At 41.7% G+C, this 16,075-nt stretch overlaps 1 protein-coding gene across 2 annotated transcripts in view; it reads left to right on the forward strand.

Annotated features, from left to right (window-relative positions):
* AGPS (alkylglycerone phosphate synthase) overlaps nucleotides 1-16,075 on the forward strand; it is a 189,270-nt gene that overhangs the window by 157,494 nt on the left and 15,701 nt on the right. For both annotated transcript variants that reach the window (XM_075829511.1, XM_075829510.1), the window contains exons 18-19: nucleotides 8,757-8,856; nucleotides 10,004-10,061. In XM_075829511.1, coding sequence (XP_075685626.1) covers nucleotides 8,757-8,856; nucleotides 10,004-10,061 — 158 coding nt within the window. The remainder of the gene's footprint in view (nucleotides 1-8,756; nucleotides 8,857-10,003; nucleotides 10,062-16,075) is intronic.

A 16,075-nucleotide genomic window follows, 5' to 3' on the forward strand; every position in this document is an offset into this window, starting at 1 on the left:
ATCTATTCCCGCTACACGGGATAATTGCAGGGCATATATCTTCACGCTGCAATGCTAACAAAAATAAGACCTGGGTTGTAAACCAAATTCCTTAGAAGAAAAATGTCAAACATATTCTCTGCTTTGTCTTCACATGTTTATGGGGAGGCTTGAGGTGATTATCTCTTTTTCTGGAATCCTCGGGCACCATGGAAAGATGTAAATCTTCGTATTGTCCCTGTACAGTGAACCCAGGTTGTTATGGGTCTTATGTAAACTGTATACCTTCAGACTGGTCACACGCAATTGATATACAAGCAGGTTGAGGAAGACTCCCTGGCTCTGTTGCTGAAAGGCGTTTAGTGAACGAGCCCGTGTTGTAACGCTGTATAATACTGGTCTGCAAAATCGGTGCAGTGTTTTATCACAGGTTTTCCTTGTATTACATTTTAATTAAGTAACACTGACCCCTAAGGCTGTGTCCGCATATATCAGTTTTTGTGCACTTGGTGGACCGGTCTGGCCGCCTTAGCTGGACAGAGAAATGCTGCATGCAGCGTCTTTTTTTTTTTTTTTTTGTCTGGTACAGGGAGAAGTGTAGCATCGCAACTGATGCCAAAACGGCTCCCATAGGAAAGCATAGAATCCGTTCTGACATCCGTTTCCCTCCGACGTTTCTGTACCACGCGGGAGACCAACAAAACAGATTTTCCGGACACTGGTAAAGTGAGCTTTTTAAAGGTTTATAGGCTTCTTTAGTCTCGTCTGCAGGGCTGGCAGATCCTTGGCTAAGGATCCTGCAGGATAAATCTTTAGATAAAGTGGCACCAGGGGTGCCTGGCAGCAGTCCCCAGTCATATTATTGTAGTCGGGGAATTAGGACGGATAAGGGTTAGAGCTGACCGTTCTCCTATATCTACAGTTAAAAATTACCCTATAAAAAGATGGATACAGAAATAAACGCACAGATTTCTGACATAGTTGTATTGAAACAGATGGACTTCTGCATAAACAAAGTATCTGTCAAGCTGCCCCTTCACTTTTTCTGACCTGTACAGCATTATTGCTTGTGTCCTAAAAAAAAAAAAAAAAAGGTGGCAAACATTCAAGTTGCCCTCCTATTTCTGCCACTTTTCCACCAGCTACAAGCTAATGTAAGGCTGTATTAAGGGCTTGTTTTACACCAAATTTTTTCAAGTATTTAGAAACGTGCAAAATGTAAGGAGATCTTGCAGAATTTGCAGTATTAAGTATTCTGTAATGTGAACGAACCTCCTCCAGGAACAAAAACCATTACAAATTAGTGTGTATATATCTTCTGCAGAACTCTATATCAAATATTGGGCATCGTAATTAAAAAGGGGGGGTTAAAGGAGGTGTCTGGTTTTTTACCCTGTCGTGGAATTCTAGACCTCAATCAATTAGTCCAGCAAAATATGGAGTGTATTGATGAAGAGGAGGACCACCCAACTGTGCCCACAATGGCATCTTGGTCCTTGTCCCAGGTTTTTTAATAGAGCAAGTAACACAAATTTGTAAATACAGTGTGAGAGAAACACATTTTCTCCTCTATCCAGCAGCTATTCTGTCCCAGAATGCATTCATATTTACTAGCTGACTACATTAGGGCTAAGGGGCTCTTAACGTCTGCATTGTAGGGATGTCTCGATACCAGAATTTGGACTTCGATACCGGTACTGTGTGTAGTATTGCGATTTCGATACCAAAACGATACTTTTCCAACAGTAATAAAAAAAAGAAGTTCTTCCATTTTCTGATGTGAGGCGCGTGGTGTGATGAATTTTGAATGTGCCTCACATTAATAGTAATTAACCACATCGTTTCCCAGTCATAATGGGTTAATGTGTGAGGTACATGATGGGGTAAATTACTATTAAATTACTATTATTGTGAGGCACATGGAGGTTAAATTCATCACAATAAGTGAAAGAAAGCAGTTTTTATTTTATTTCTTTACAGCGTACACATCATAAATGACGCAAAAATACTGAATGTGTATATTTTATGTGTTGAGACTTATTTTAAATTGTAATTTTTTTTGTAAAAAAAGGTGTATGTGTATTTTTTTTAATTTAATCATTTATTTAAACTTTAATGTACTGGCATATATCTAGATTACAGTGCATTAGCCTGTGTACGGATAGTACACAGGCAGTTGTTAGGACATACCTAAGTATGCCCTAACAACAGGAAATATGGTAAGACAGCCCTGCGGTCCTTCAATGGACCCTGGGCTGTCTGCCCATATATGGTATGTCCCTCAATCACGTCACAGGGATTCCTGTGATGCGAACCAAGGAGCATCCCCCCTTCTCATTTTCCCCTGATTGCTGCAGTCCGCTTTGATCGCAGAAATCAGGGGAATAACGGCAGAGAGGAGCGGTTTCTCTGATCTCCGCCATTATAGAGCGGGACTGCGGCTGTGTAATACAGCTATTGCCCCGCTCCTGACATTAAGTGTGCGCGTGGTCAGCATGAGGTGATGCGGCCGGCGCTGCACTAATGAGGGCCGGTACACACACTGAAGACAGAACACGGGGGGTGTTTTGCAGTGCGTCTGCCATGTTCTCTGTCTTCAGTGCCGCCGCGCGTTAGTACAGCGCCGGCCGCATCACATCATCCTGACGGCACACACTTGCCAGGACTCAGGAGCGGGGCAATGGCTGTATCACACAGCCGCAGCCCTGCTCTCATACATTCATGTGTTACTATACTGAGCCATGCGGCCGTACAGCTAAGTATCGAAATACATGAAATAACGGTATCGAACCGTTTGGGGATGCACAGTATCGAAACCGTATCGAAGTTTCGATGCATCATGCGTCCCTACTGCATTGTCACTTTTCGTTGTTCTGCTCCATCAGGGGAACAGAACAAGGGAATGCTGGACGCAACGATTCCTTTGCAACATGGACACTGCCAGCAAAACCCATTGACTTTTTAATGGCTTTTGTTTGCTTTCCGTTGGGGTGTCCAGTCGATTTACCAGAGACAATAACGCAGCACTATTGTTTCTGGTGACTTCTGCCGGATCGGCGACGGAGGCCCCTAACGGAGCCTCCAACGCAGATGTGAACAGTCATTCTATACAATAATCATATTTTTATTTAACTCCTTTCTCCTGCTTGAATCCATTGATATTTTGATTTAAAAAAAACAAACGGTGTGAACTGGGCCTAAAGCTGTAGCCTTACATCATATATCATGTAGCAGAACTACGTATGTTGTTTGGCACAACTCATTGTGGTGATGTATCTGTGCTTTTCCGCATGATGAAGGTAAACTTAAAATAAAATGCTTTATTGACGTGGAATGTGATATTACCAGATGTGTAACTTGACGTTTTTGGGCCCTGATGCAAAATCTGTAGCAGGTACCCTCCACCATCTCGTATTGTACTCTTATGTTGCTTGGTGGCCAATTAAGCCCCTTTAGACTCCAGGATCCAGGCACAACTACAACCACCACACCGCCTATTTGTGCACCCCCGGATATTACACAAATCTGAGACTTGAACAATTCCGTTATAGGGTATGTTCACATGTGGCGGATATGCTGCAGATTTCCGGATTTGCGGGTGGAAAATCTGCAGTGTATTACAGTAGCAACACCGTGGATAAGACTTAAACATGCTGCGGAAAATGTATCCACAGAAATTGACCTGCGGTACAGATTTTTTAATCTGCAGCATGTCAATTTATGTTGTGGATTTTCATTGCGGATTTTACTCCTTTCAGTGAGAGGGGTGAAATCTGTGGTGAAAACCGCAGCAAAAGCTGCATGCGAATTGTGCTGTGAAAAAGCTGCAGATTTTTTGCAAAATCCGCAGGCGTATTTCCAGGGGAATTTTTCATCCTGTGTATATGTACAAGCCCTGTATAACTTTTTTTTTTCCTCCCGCATGTTCCTAGGAGCATGAGAACTTCAAGAATGATTTATTCTGTAAAAACTTTAAACGTGTGCGGGATAAGTAAAATTAGCTCATCTTCTACAGAAGACTGGTGTTAGTGTGCAAATAAATAAAGTTATTTTTAGCAATGCAGTCTCTCCAAATCTACAAACTCCATATACTTTTATGTGGCATTTATGTAAACTGCATGCTGTGACCAGCTCCGTCATCTCTATACTTTTCCTGTTATAGTGAAGTTTTATTCAATATTGTTTTCCTATTTCTTCCATTTCATATTGGCCATTCTAAAAATAGACACCGTGTAATGAAAAGGTCTGTTGTAGAAGACCCCGACTACACACCTCTATTCTGGAGGACGTTCCGCATCCTTTGAAATGATGCTTGTGCCCATTGATTTCAATGGGCACAGAATAATACCTTAACCCCCACCCCTGTCTCATGTGGTCTGGTTTTTGGGGCGCACACAATCATCGGTTATCACCAAAAGGGCTAAAATTCAGAAGAATGGTTGTCATGAAGGACAGTTTATTTTAAGAGACTTGAAACTCTATCAAAGTGATCTAGCTTTCTGTGGTTAACTGGGAAACTACTGATAATTTGAATGTTTAATTCGGTCTACTAAGCCTTTTCCTATAATCAGATCTTCTCGCCTTTCCACAAGAGAGGTGATAAATATCTGATCGGTTGGGGTCCGACCACTGGGACCCCCACCGTTCACGAGCAAGCTTACCTCGCCCCATTGGAATGAAGCTGTAGTGCGCATGCTCGGCCACCGCTCCATTCGTTTCTATGGGCCTGCCGAGTGCTACTTTCGACAGCCCCATAGAAATGAATGAAGCGGTGGTCGAGCATGCGCACTGCCACTCCATTCATATAGGGCACCCAAGAATGGCAAGGTAATCGGTGGGGGTCCCAGTGATCGGACCGCAACCGATCAGATATTTATTATCTATCCTGTGGATAGGTGATAAATATTGGTTATCGGAAAACCGCATTAAGGTGGTTTTATATGGGCAGATATTTTCCTATGTTTACCATCTTTCACCAGCGCCGATAGATAATACAGCTTATTGATTGGCGGTCACTTGCTCCATTCAACAATGATTGGGAGTATTGGGACGCAAGATCGTTCCTACGATAATTTGTCCCTATACACCGATCGTTTGCTCGTCCATCGTCTGATCGCCGTCCTGTTTACATAGGACAATGATCCAGAGCAAATGTTCATACAAACGCTTGTTCACCCAATTATTGGCCTGTGTAAATGAAGTGACAACTGATTATAGGGGTTTAATCAGCAAGGGGGCCGAGGTGGGGCTCTGTCAGAGATGGCATGCTCTATTTACATATAGTTCACCAGATTATGGCTACTATATTGGATGTATAGCGTATACTTCATTTCAACAAACTTGTTTCACCATGCGAAGCGCATTTAAGAGTCCATGAAAACTATCTCAAAGGCAGCCTCCAAATACTACTACTTCGTGAAAAAAAATTCCTTCCTGAACCGAATAAGTCCCTGGATCCATGACTGCCTTAGATTCCTCATCTTGTTTCCAGAAGTGATGGCAATAGTGAATGTATATATTTCTGCATGTATGAGGTAAGCGTTAGCTCTTGCTATACACTTCTTCATTTTACCCATCAGTCTATAACACCCCCTAGATAAGAGATGACTAGACGGCCTGTAGTGTAGACTGTGCATATGCAGCATGAATACAGGGTATGACTTCTGCTCTTTCACGTTTATGAATATGTTTAAACAGCTGGAGTTTAATAGCTACTCTACCATTCAATCTTTCAACAAGAGTAATGCAGCGGGTCAGCAATTCATTTTCGGCTCAGTGGATTCCACAAGCAAGAGAAATACTGAATCCTTTATACTGTGTATATGCTCTGTTAACAGGGATATGAGTATCTCTGTGGATCTGATTTACAAAAGTCAGTGCTTTCAATACTACCTTTTATTTTTGGCCATTGAAGGAGTCGTAGAATATAGTATTCTATTGAGGCTGATAAAATTCATATTTTGAATTCTAAATATAGGAAGTAAGGAAATATTTTACATAGTTGCCTATATAGAGGTTTGTTTTTTGTGTTTTTTTTTGTTTTTTCCAAAAGGTAACTAAACTTTTGACATGTCATAGTGATCTGTTCAAAGTTTTGACGTTGGGGGTCCGATCACTGAGAACCCCAACGATCACTAAAAAGAAGCGGCAGAAATGCTCTGGTGAGCACTGTGCTGCTTCGTTTCTGATGGGCTTTCCTTGGAGCGGTGTACGGGCTCAATAGCAAGTCAGGACATCGCTTGCTCTGCAATCCACGGAAAGCCGATCAGAAACTAAGCTGCATAGTGCTCACCTGAGCCCTTCTGGCACTTCGTTTTAGCGATCGGGGCGGATCTCTGTGCTCTGACCCCCCCCCTCCCCATCAAACCTTCTGATGTGGTTCTGAGACATGTCAAAATTTGTTTTTAAAAGTTTAGTCACTCTTCAAGGAGTTTGCTGTTATTCTCCCCCCCCCCCTTCCTTTTTTAGTGTATGTACTTGTTTACTGCAAAATTCCTGTAGTCTGGATATTCTTAAAGGGCTTTTCCGGAACCAATTTACTCAATCCTATTTAACTGAACATCTAAAATGAATGCAGTTTGTAATATACTTGCGTTAGTATTTCTGTTTCTAACACCCTATTCCAAAGCCGGTCACGTGATGGGTCTTCAACAGTAAAAACAGAACTTTCGGCGCTGTCCTGTACATGACCTATTACTTCCCTTTTCCGGACGGCTCGATGTACGGGTTCGTCATTCCTGATGTCACTATACACTGAGGGAAGGGGTGGACCGGATCCTCTTTCTCAGTCTCTGAGCAGGCGTGGTTGCTACACACCGTGTTCACCACGCATGGCCAAACCTCTGCTTTCACAGCGCCTGCGAGGAAATTAGGCAATGAGCCTTACAGGAAACATCCGACGAGGAAGTATCAGAAGTAAACAAAGCGCAAATCGAGCGCAGCGTGCGTGCAGGAAGTAAAATGAATCAAAGAAAAAGCTGGGCAGCTTTCTTACACTAAACCTAACCAGCATCTCCAATGAAAACAAAATAATTTTTGTATCGGAATCATTCTATTTTGATTTATTTTATTTTTTTTTAAATCTGCACTCCGTGAACTTTGCCATGTTAAACTATGCATTTCCGACTTTTTGGAATAAGACGGCAAAACTTTTTGGAGGAAACAATGGTGTCCACTGCACACTCCTTTCATAAGAGCTTCTCAAGGGGCTAAAATAGTGATGTAAAGTCGTAATGTCCAAGAAGATGACATCATCCACCCAGGTGTAACAATATATCAAGAGTATTTATTCCAAATGCAATGTTTCAATCCACACCAGGGGTCTTTTTCATTCTGTCATCTTCTTCCAAAAAGTCTGTTGTGTTTGGTCTTGAGGGCATTCCTGGACATTACGACTTTGCGTCCCGATTTTAGCCCCTTGAGAGGGAGGCTCTTATGAAAGGAGTGTGCTGTGGACACCGTTATTTTTTTCTGACACTATGGATTTGCTTCTGACCTTCTCTTTGTAAATCTTGTAATGTTTATATGAAGGGAAGTGATTATAAAGTTGGGGCCCAGTGGGTTGTACTAAGCTGTATTTCTACATTTAGACAAACCTTGATAACCTCTGACCTCTGGTGCTATACAACCATAACCGCAAATCCTAACCAGGCTCCTTATTTATTGCTGTGCTTATAGTACAGAACCCTGTGTTCACATCTGCCGTCTGTAAAGTATGAGGTACCATGGAAATAGTCATTGACCTGTATATTTAAATGTAGTTAAAATCCGGATGCGTATTCTTGTTGTGTGTTATGCTTGTGAATTACACTGTACTGGTCATAAACACTAGTGTGGGTTTTACACTTTGAAAAAAACAAATGTATAAAAATATGGCATTGAGTTTACAGAGGTGATCCAAGGTTATAACCGGCTTTGTACCTATCACTGCCAGTGTTACCCGACCAGGATTCTGCAGAACTCTTCTTTTTAGTGGACGCTAGTCTGGGGTAGCCCTAAAAAAGGTAGCAGCAAGAACCACTATTTTTTTAAGATATTCATACAGTCTGGTTATATCACAGTATCCGCCGTAATTTTCACAGAAATCACAGCATAAACCACTGTGTGAATGGACCCTTACAGACCCAGATGCTGTGTATAGGGTAGCCAATGTTCAGCCGGAACATGCCAACTAACACCAATCATACTCCAACCTCAAAGTAGTTTAACCTGGAACCCACAGCACCTTCCGTCCGAAAAATCGCACTACATTGTGGTGCGGTTTTTCAACGGAGTTTCCGATTAGTAAAAAAGCGCTCATACTTACCCCCTGCAGTGATTGGCTGCAGCGGTCACATGGGCTGAAACGTCCTGCCAGGAGGTCGGATTGCAGGAAGGAGGAGAGCGTTTTGGGTCAGTATTATTTTTTTTTTAAAAATTCCCGCAGCTGCGAGTTTTGCGGTGTAATCGCTGCGATTACGCTGCAAAAGTCGCATTGCTTTGCTTTCTGTTGCGGGTTTTGCATCTCCATTGAATTCAATGGGGAAAACCCGGCCTAAGGGTTCCTTGGGATGGAAAAAAAAGTCAGGCACTCCCTCATGATGGAGAGGTTGGAAATCCCTGATATATCTTTGTCAAGTCTTGGCTTTGTCTTGGAGGACTGCTTACGTCAAAGCGGTATGTACAGAAGGATAACTGCATGAGGCTCATTTATTGGCTGTTATAACGGAATAACACATACGTGAATGCCCGGTGTGATCTCTCTACACTTTATAAATGTTACTCCTCCTCTCTTTTAGGGTGACGCAGACCTATGATGCCGGTGCCTGTGTATATTTCTACTTTGCTTTTAATTACAGAGGCATAAGTGACCCTGTTCATGTCTATGAAGAGATCGAGGTAATAAACAATGACTGTTGGCACAAAGTCTTCTGGTAATGTAGTAAATTTATGATGGCTTTGTGTCTTTTTCTACTTACCCTTGTACAAGTTGTTGCATATCTAGTACAGTTTGTTAATCTGTCATTTCCAAGATCAAATCAGCCTCTTTTTACATACTGATACAGTAATGCCATTTTATATTTGTTTTTAAAAATGTATGTATATTGTCACTTTTGGTAAATCTGTAATTATCCTAAAAATAAATGATGTACAGTAGCTGAGAATGGTTGCAGATTACTAGTAAGCAGGTCAAGTGCAGAGACTTTTCGTGCCACTTTGACTAATAGATTAAGGCCTCATGCACACAAACGCGTTTTTGCGTCCACAATTCATCCGCAAAAATGCGGCTGAATTGCGGACCCATTCATTTCTTTGGGCCCATACACAGGACCGTGGTTTCCATGGTCCGTGCATTCGCCGGGAGTCTGGACCCCCAAAAAAATAGGACAAGTCATTTTACAGATGGATTTGCGGTCCAGGCTACTAAAAGTCAATGCATATTTTGTATGTGCACGGTCCGTGATTGCAGATGACACTTCGCGGCCATCTGTGCTGTAATCGCGGACCGTGCACACAGCTACCCTAAGGAATTGCTTTCCTTTTGCTGAGTGATAAGTGAGCTGCCGTTTGACACTGTTTATAGGGGCTCTCTGGGCGACACTGCTTATGGGGGCTCCCTCTGGTGTACTGTTAATAAGCGCACTCCCTGGCTTATACTGACATGTATTATAGCTACCCAAAGCCTACACTTCTGTCACCATGCACAGACCTTAAAATAAGTCTGTCTGCTTATGTATGTATGTATGTATGTATGTATGTATGTGTGTGCCTATCTTTTAAGGCATTAAACATTTACATTTTGGTTTCTAAATCCAACCCTTTGTTTTTTTTATTTTATTTTTTGTACATCGCTGACCTGATGTAATGTATGGTCACTCAACAATTACTAAGTATTAGATGAATATAAAATTATTATTTATAACGCTGTTTCAGACAATGGTCGTTAAATTGGCTCCATAGGTGGAGTTGTGTCTAGCGATGTATGAATTCTGCTGCATTTGCCATGTAAAAATCTGTTTAACGTTATTTCATTTCCTTCTTTCAGTTTGCTGCTAGGGAAGAGATTCTTGCTAATGGTGGGAGCCTTTCACATCACCATGGAGGTAACACATTGTTTTATTATGTTTCAAATGAAAGTGAGGAACTATCGAGAAGCCGATCTAGTTACTGTAATAGTAGCCTGATCATGAGAATGTAAAGCATATCGGTTTCTTTGTTGTTTTTATTTTATTTTTTAAACCAATTGCCGATTCTAAACCTTATGCTGACCCTATGAGCGCTGACAATAAGAAAAATAGTACAGAAAAGGCAATCATCGAGCTGTTTGTTTGGGTTTGAAGAGACCGTCCTCTTGGATATGGCAGCGGTGATGTCAGTAGGGACTGCATGTTACTGCCGTAACCAGTGATTGGCTGCTGTGGTCAGGAGTTGATCATTACTGCGGTCAAATAAGACTGGCGGAAAATTAGGGAGCAACTGGCGTAGCAGTTGCAGGGGATTTGAAAGGTGAGTATGTGCCAATTTTGTTATTTTTAGCCATTCACAGTTATTTAATTAAAAAGATTTTCCCCAAAAGGTCAGAACATCTTTTTAACCCCTTCCCTCTTTAGCCACTTTTGACCTTCCTGACCGAGCCTCATTTTTCAAATCTGACATGTGTCACTTTATGTGGTAATAACTCCGGAATGCTTTCACCTATCCAAGCGATTCTGAGATTGTTTTCTCGTGACACATTGGACTTTATGTTACTGGCAAAATTTGCTCGATATATTCAGTATTTAATTGTGAAAAACACCAAAATTTAGCGGAAAATTGCAAAAATTAGCATTTTTCTCAATTTAAATGTATCTGCTTGTAAGACAGGCAGTTATACCACCCAAAATTGTTGCTAATTAACATCACCCATATGTCTACTTTAGATTGGCATCGTTTTTTGAACATCCTTTTATTTTTCTATGACCTCACAAGGCTTAGAACTTTAGCAGCAATTTCTCACATTTTCAAGAAAATTTCAAAAGGCCATTTTTACAGGGGCCAGTTCAGTTTTGAAGTGGCTTTGAGGGCCTTATATATTAGAAACCCCCAAAACGTCACCCCATTTTAAAAACTTCACCCCTCAAAGTATTCAAAACAGCATTTAGAAAATGTCTTAACCCTTTACACATGTCACAGGAATTAAAGCAATGTAGAGGTGAATTTTACAAATTTCATATTTTTTTGCAGAAATAAATTTTTAGTACAATTTTTTTTATAACACAGAAGGTTTTACCAGAGAAATGCAACTCAATATTTGTTGCCCAGTTTCTGCAGTTTTAGGAAATATCCCACATGTGGCCGTAGCGTGCTACTGGACTGAAGCACCGGCCTCAGAAGCAAAGGAGCACCTGGTGGATTTTGGGGCCTTATTTTTGTTAGAATAAATTTTAGGCACCATGTCAGGTTTGAAGGGCTCTTGCGGTGCCAAAACAGTCAAAATCCCCCAAAAGTGACCCCATCTGGGAAACTACACACCTCAAGGAAATTATCTAGGGGTATAGTGAGCATTTTGACCGCACAGCTTTTTTACAGAAATTATTAGAAGTAGGCCGTGAAAATTAAAATCAACATTTCTTCAAAGAAAATGTAGGTTTAGCGATTTTTTTTCTCATTTTCACAAAGACTAAAGGAGAAAAAGCACCGTAAAATTTGTAAAGCAATTTCTCCCGAGTAAAACAATACCCCACATGTGGTAATAACCGGTTGTTTGGAGACACGGCGAGGCTGAGAAAGGAAAGAGCGCTATTTGGCTTTTGGAGCTCAAGTTTAGCAGGAATGGTTTGTGGAGCCCATGTCACATTTACAAAGCCCCTGAGGGGACAAAACAGTGGAAACCCCCCACAAGTAACCCCATTTTGGAAACTACGCCCATTGAGGAAATTATCTAGGGGTATAGTGAGCTCTTTGACCCCACAGGTTTTTTGCAGAAATTATTGGAAGTAGGCCCTGAAAATAAAAATCAACATTTTTTCAAAGAAAATGTAGGTTTAGCTTATTTTTACTCATTTCCACAAGGACTGAAGGAGAAAAAGCCACAAAATTTGTAAAGCAATTTCTCCCGAGTAAAACAATGCCCCACATGTGGTAATAAACGGCTGTTTGGAGACACGGCTTGGCTTAGAAGGGAAAGAGCGCTATTTGGCTTTTGGAGATCACATTGAGCAGGAATGGTTTGCGGCGGCCATGTCACATTTGCAAAGCCCCTGAGGGGAAAAAACAATGAAAACGCCCAAAAAGTGACACCATTTAGGAAACTACACCTCTTGAGGAATTCATCTAGGGGCGTAGTGAGCATTTTGACCCCACAGATGTTTCATAGAATTTATTAGAATTGGGCAGTGAAAATAAAAACAATCCTTTTTCTTCAATAAGACGTAGCTTTAGCGCAAATTTTTTCATTTTCGCAACAAATAAAGGAAAAAAAGAACCCAACATTTGTAAAGCAATTTCTACCGAGTACGGCAATACCCCATATGTGGTCATAAACTGCTGTTTGGGCACACGGCAGGGCTCAGAAGGGAAGGACCGCCATTTGGAGTGCAGATGTTTCTGGATTGGTTTCTGGGCGCCTGTGGGCCCAAAACAGTGGAAACCCCCCAGAAGTGACCCCATTTTGGAAACTACACCCCTCAATGCATTTACCTACGGGTGTAGTGAGCATGTTAACCCTGCAGGTGTTTTGAAGAAATTAGTGTGAACTCGATGTTGCAGAGTGAAAATGGGATTTTTTCCACAGATATGTGGACAATATGTGGTGCCCAGCTTGTGCCACCATAACGAGACAGCTCTCTAATTATTATGCTGGGTTTCCTGGTTTTAGAAACACCCTACATGTGGCCCTAATCTCTTGCCTGGACAGTCGACCAGGCTCAGGAGTGAAAGCGTACCATGTAAAATTGAGGCCTAATTTGGCGATTTACAAAGTATTGGTTCACAACTGCAGAGGCTCAGATGTGAAATAATAAAAATAAACCCCTGGGAAGTGACCCCACTATGGAAACTGCACCCCTCAAGGCATTTATTAAGGGGTGTAGTGAGCATTTTCACCCCACAGATCTTTTCCATAAATGAATGCGCTGTGGATGGTGCAAATTAAAAATTTATATTTTTCCCTAGATATGCCATTCAGTGGCAAATATGTCGTGCCCAGCTTATGCCACTGGAGACACACACCCCAAAAATTGCTAAAAGGGTTCTCCCGGGTATGACGATGCCATATATGTGGAAGAAAACTGCTGTTTGGGCACGCTGTAGGTTTCAGATGGGAGGAAATGCCATTTGGCTTTTGGAGCGTGGATTTTGCTTGGTAGTAGTTTTGTTTGGAGTCTTACTGGTGTTTCCGTTTATAATGTAGGGCATATGTAAGCCGGGCGGAGTATATAAGGGGCATAGTCAGGTGGTATAATAACGGGGTAAAAAAAAACAATAAAATAATCCATAGATGTGTGTTACGCTGTGAAGCAATCCTTTCCGCACAGGCCGGTGTCGCACTGATAAATGGTGTCATTTCTTATCCCCCTTTTGGTCCACACTCCGCGCCTTTGTAGTTTGGGGAATTTTGCTGGGAAAGTGTTGTCCTGGTATAATACGGGCACCGTCGCTTCCAGCGGATATGTTTGGGCCCTCCCTTTCCTGGTTCCCTAATTTTAGGTCCTTGAAAAATCGCCTCTTCAAACAGAAGAAACGTTCCCCTCGGGCACAACTGCATATTTTTTTATTTCCTGACTTATTGGAGCCATAACTAATTTTATTTTTCATAGACGTAGCGGTATGAGGGCTGGTTTGTTGTGGGACGAGCTGTAGTTTTTATTGGTACCATTTTGGGGTACATGCGACTTTTTGATCACCTTTTATCCTATTTTTTGGGATGCCAGGTAAACAAAAAAACGCAATTCTGGCACAGCTTTTTTCGGTTTTTTTTTATACAGCGTTCACCATGCGTTATAAATTACATGTTAACTTTATTCTGCGGGTCAGTACGATTCCGGCGATACATAATTTATAGAACTTTTTCATGTTTTACAACTTTTTGCACAATAAAATTACTTTTGTAAAAAAGAATGTATTTTTTCTGTCGCCAAGTTGTGAGAACCATAACTTTTTAATTTTTTTGTCGACGGAGGTGTATGAGGGCTTGTTTTTTGCGGGACGAGCTATAGTTTTTATAGGTACCATTTTTGGATACGTGCGACTTTTTGATCACTTTTTATTCTAATATTTGTAGGGCAAAGTGACCAAAAAACAGAAACTCTGGTAACGTTTTTTATGGTTTTTTTTACGCTGTTCACCGCGTGCAATAAATAATATAATATTTTGATACCTCCGGTCGTTACGGTCGTGGCGATACCAAATACATATGGTTTATTATTATTTTTCAATAATAAAGGACTTGATAAGAGTAAAAGGGGGATTGTGTTTTATTTGATTACTTGAAACTTTTACTGTTTTCAAACTTTTATTTTGTGCACTTTTTTTTACACTTTTTTTACACTTTTTCTCAAGTCCCACTAGGGGACTTGAAGGTCCAACGGTCAGATTTTTTTTTTTCTAATACATTGCACTACCTATGTAGTGCAATGTATTAGATCTGTCAGTCATTCACTGACAGCAAGCCGATTAGGCTTCGCCTCCCGGCGGGGCCTAATAGGCTTCCGTAATGGCAGAGCAGGAGACCATTGTGTCTCCTGTTGCCATAACAGCAGTCGCCAGTCCCGATTGCCTGTCAGGGCTGGCGATCTGCTAGTAACCGCTACGATGCAGCAATCGCTTTCGATTGCTGCATCGAAGGGGTTAATGGCAGGGATCGGAGCTAGCTCCGGTTCCTGCCGTTACAGGTGGATGTCAGCTGTACAGTACAGCTGACCTCCACCGCTGATCACGCCGGATCAGCTCCTGACCCGGCGCCATCTTGCCGGCAGCTACGGAAGCCGATCAGGTTCCGCCGCCGGGCGGATCTTGACCGGCTTCGGTGCTAGGCAGACCGGGAGGCCAGTATTAGGCCTCCGGTTGCCATTGCAGCCACCGGAACCCCGGCAATTTCATTACTGGGGTTCTGATGAGCTGCAAACACCTTAAGTGCAGCGATCGCATTTGAGCGCTGCACTTAAGGGGTTAATGGCGGGGATCGAAGCTAATTTCGGTCCCCGCCGTTACAGCCGGATGTCAGCTGTAAGATACAGCTGAGATCCGGTGATGATGGCACCGGCTCAGCTTCTGAGCCGGTCCCAAACATTTGGCGTACATGTACGGCAAGATGCGGGAAGTCAGTACTTTCCATGACGTACATGTACGGCAAATGTCGGGAAGGGGTTAAGGATACAAAGTTCTGTGTTGTAGAATTGGTTATTGTTCAGGTTATTGTTCAGCTTTAATAAACTTATTTTCTTAAAAGAGAACCTGTCACATTGAAAATACAGTCTGATCCGGTGGCCGCATGTTATAGGGCAGGAGGAGCTGAGCAAATTAAAATCTAGTTCTGTAGGAAAACATTCAATAGAACAGATCAGACTGCATTTTCAATGTCCCTTTAAACAATATAATTTATATAAATACACACTATATGATTTTGTATGATAGAAATGTATATCACGGTCAATCCCTTGAATTATCTCCGTTACCTGTAAAATTAGTACGGAGCTCATTGTAACAAAACGCGACTTATTTACTGTAGCAGGTTTCAGTAGATAGGAGATAACCTACATCAATCCATCTTATAGAAGCGGTTTTAGGTGTGTGTGTGTGTGTGTGTGTGTGTGTGTGTGTGTGTGTGTGGTCAAATATATTAGTGATATAGTTGGTCTAGTTATTATTTTTTAACCTCTAGTAAACTGTGCATAATAGGCGACAGGTGGATGTCACTTTAAAGGAATCCAGATAAACAATGGACCTATAACATCATCTGTGTATCATTGAGAGGAGTTTGTAAATGACCCCTACCAAAGTGTTTGGTTTAGTTAACTCAGCCGTTACAAAAACAGTAAGACATTGATCATACAATACGTGCGGGCTTTGTCACATTAACAACGTGCAGTGGTTTATTTTCTTTCTGATATATCGATTTAATCCAGATGTTCTCCTGGGC

The sequence above is a fragment of the Rhinoderma darwinii genome, chromosome 6 (assembly GCF_050947455.1).
Source record: "Rhinoderma darwinii isolate aRhiDar2 chromosome 6, aRhiDar2.hap1, whole genome shotgun sequence".
NCBI lineage: Eukaryota > Metazoa > Chordata > Amphibia > Anura > Rhinodermatidae > Rhinoderma > Rhinoderma darwinii.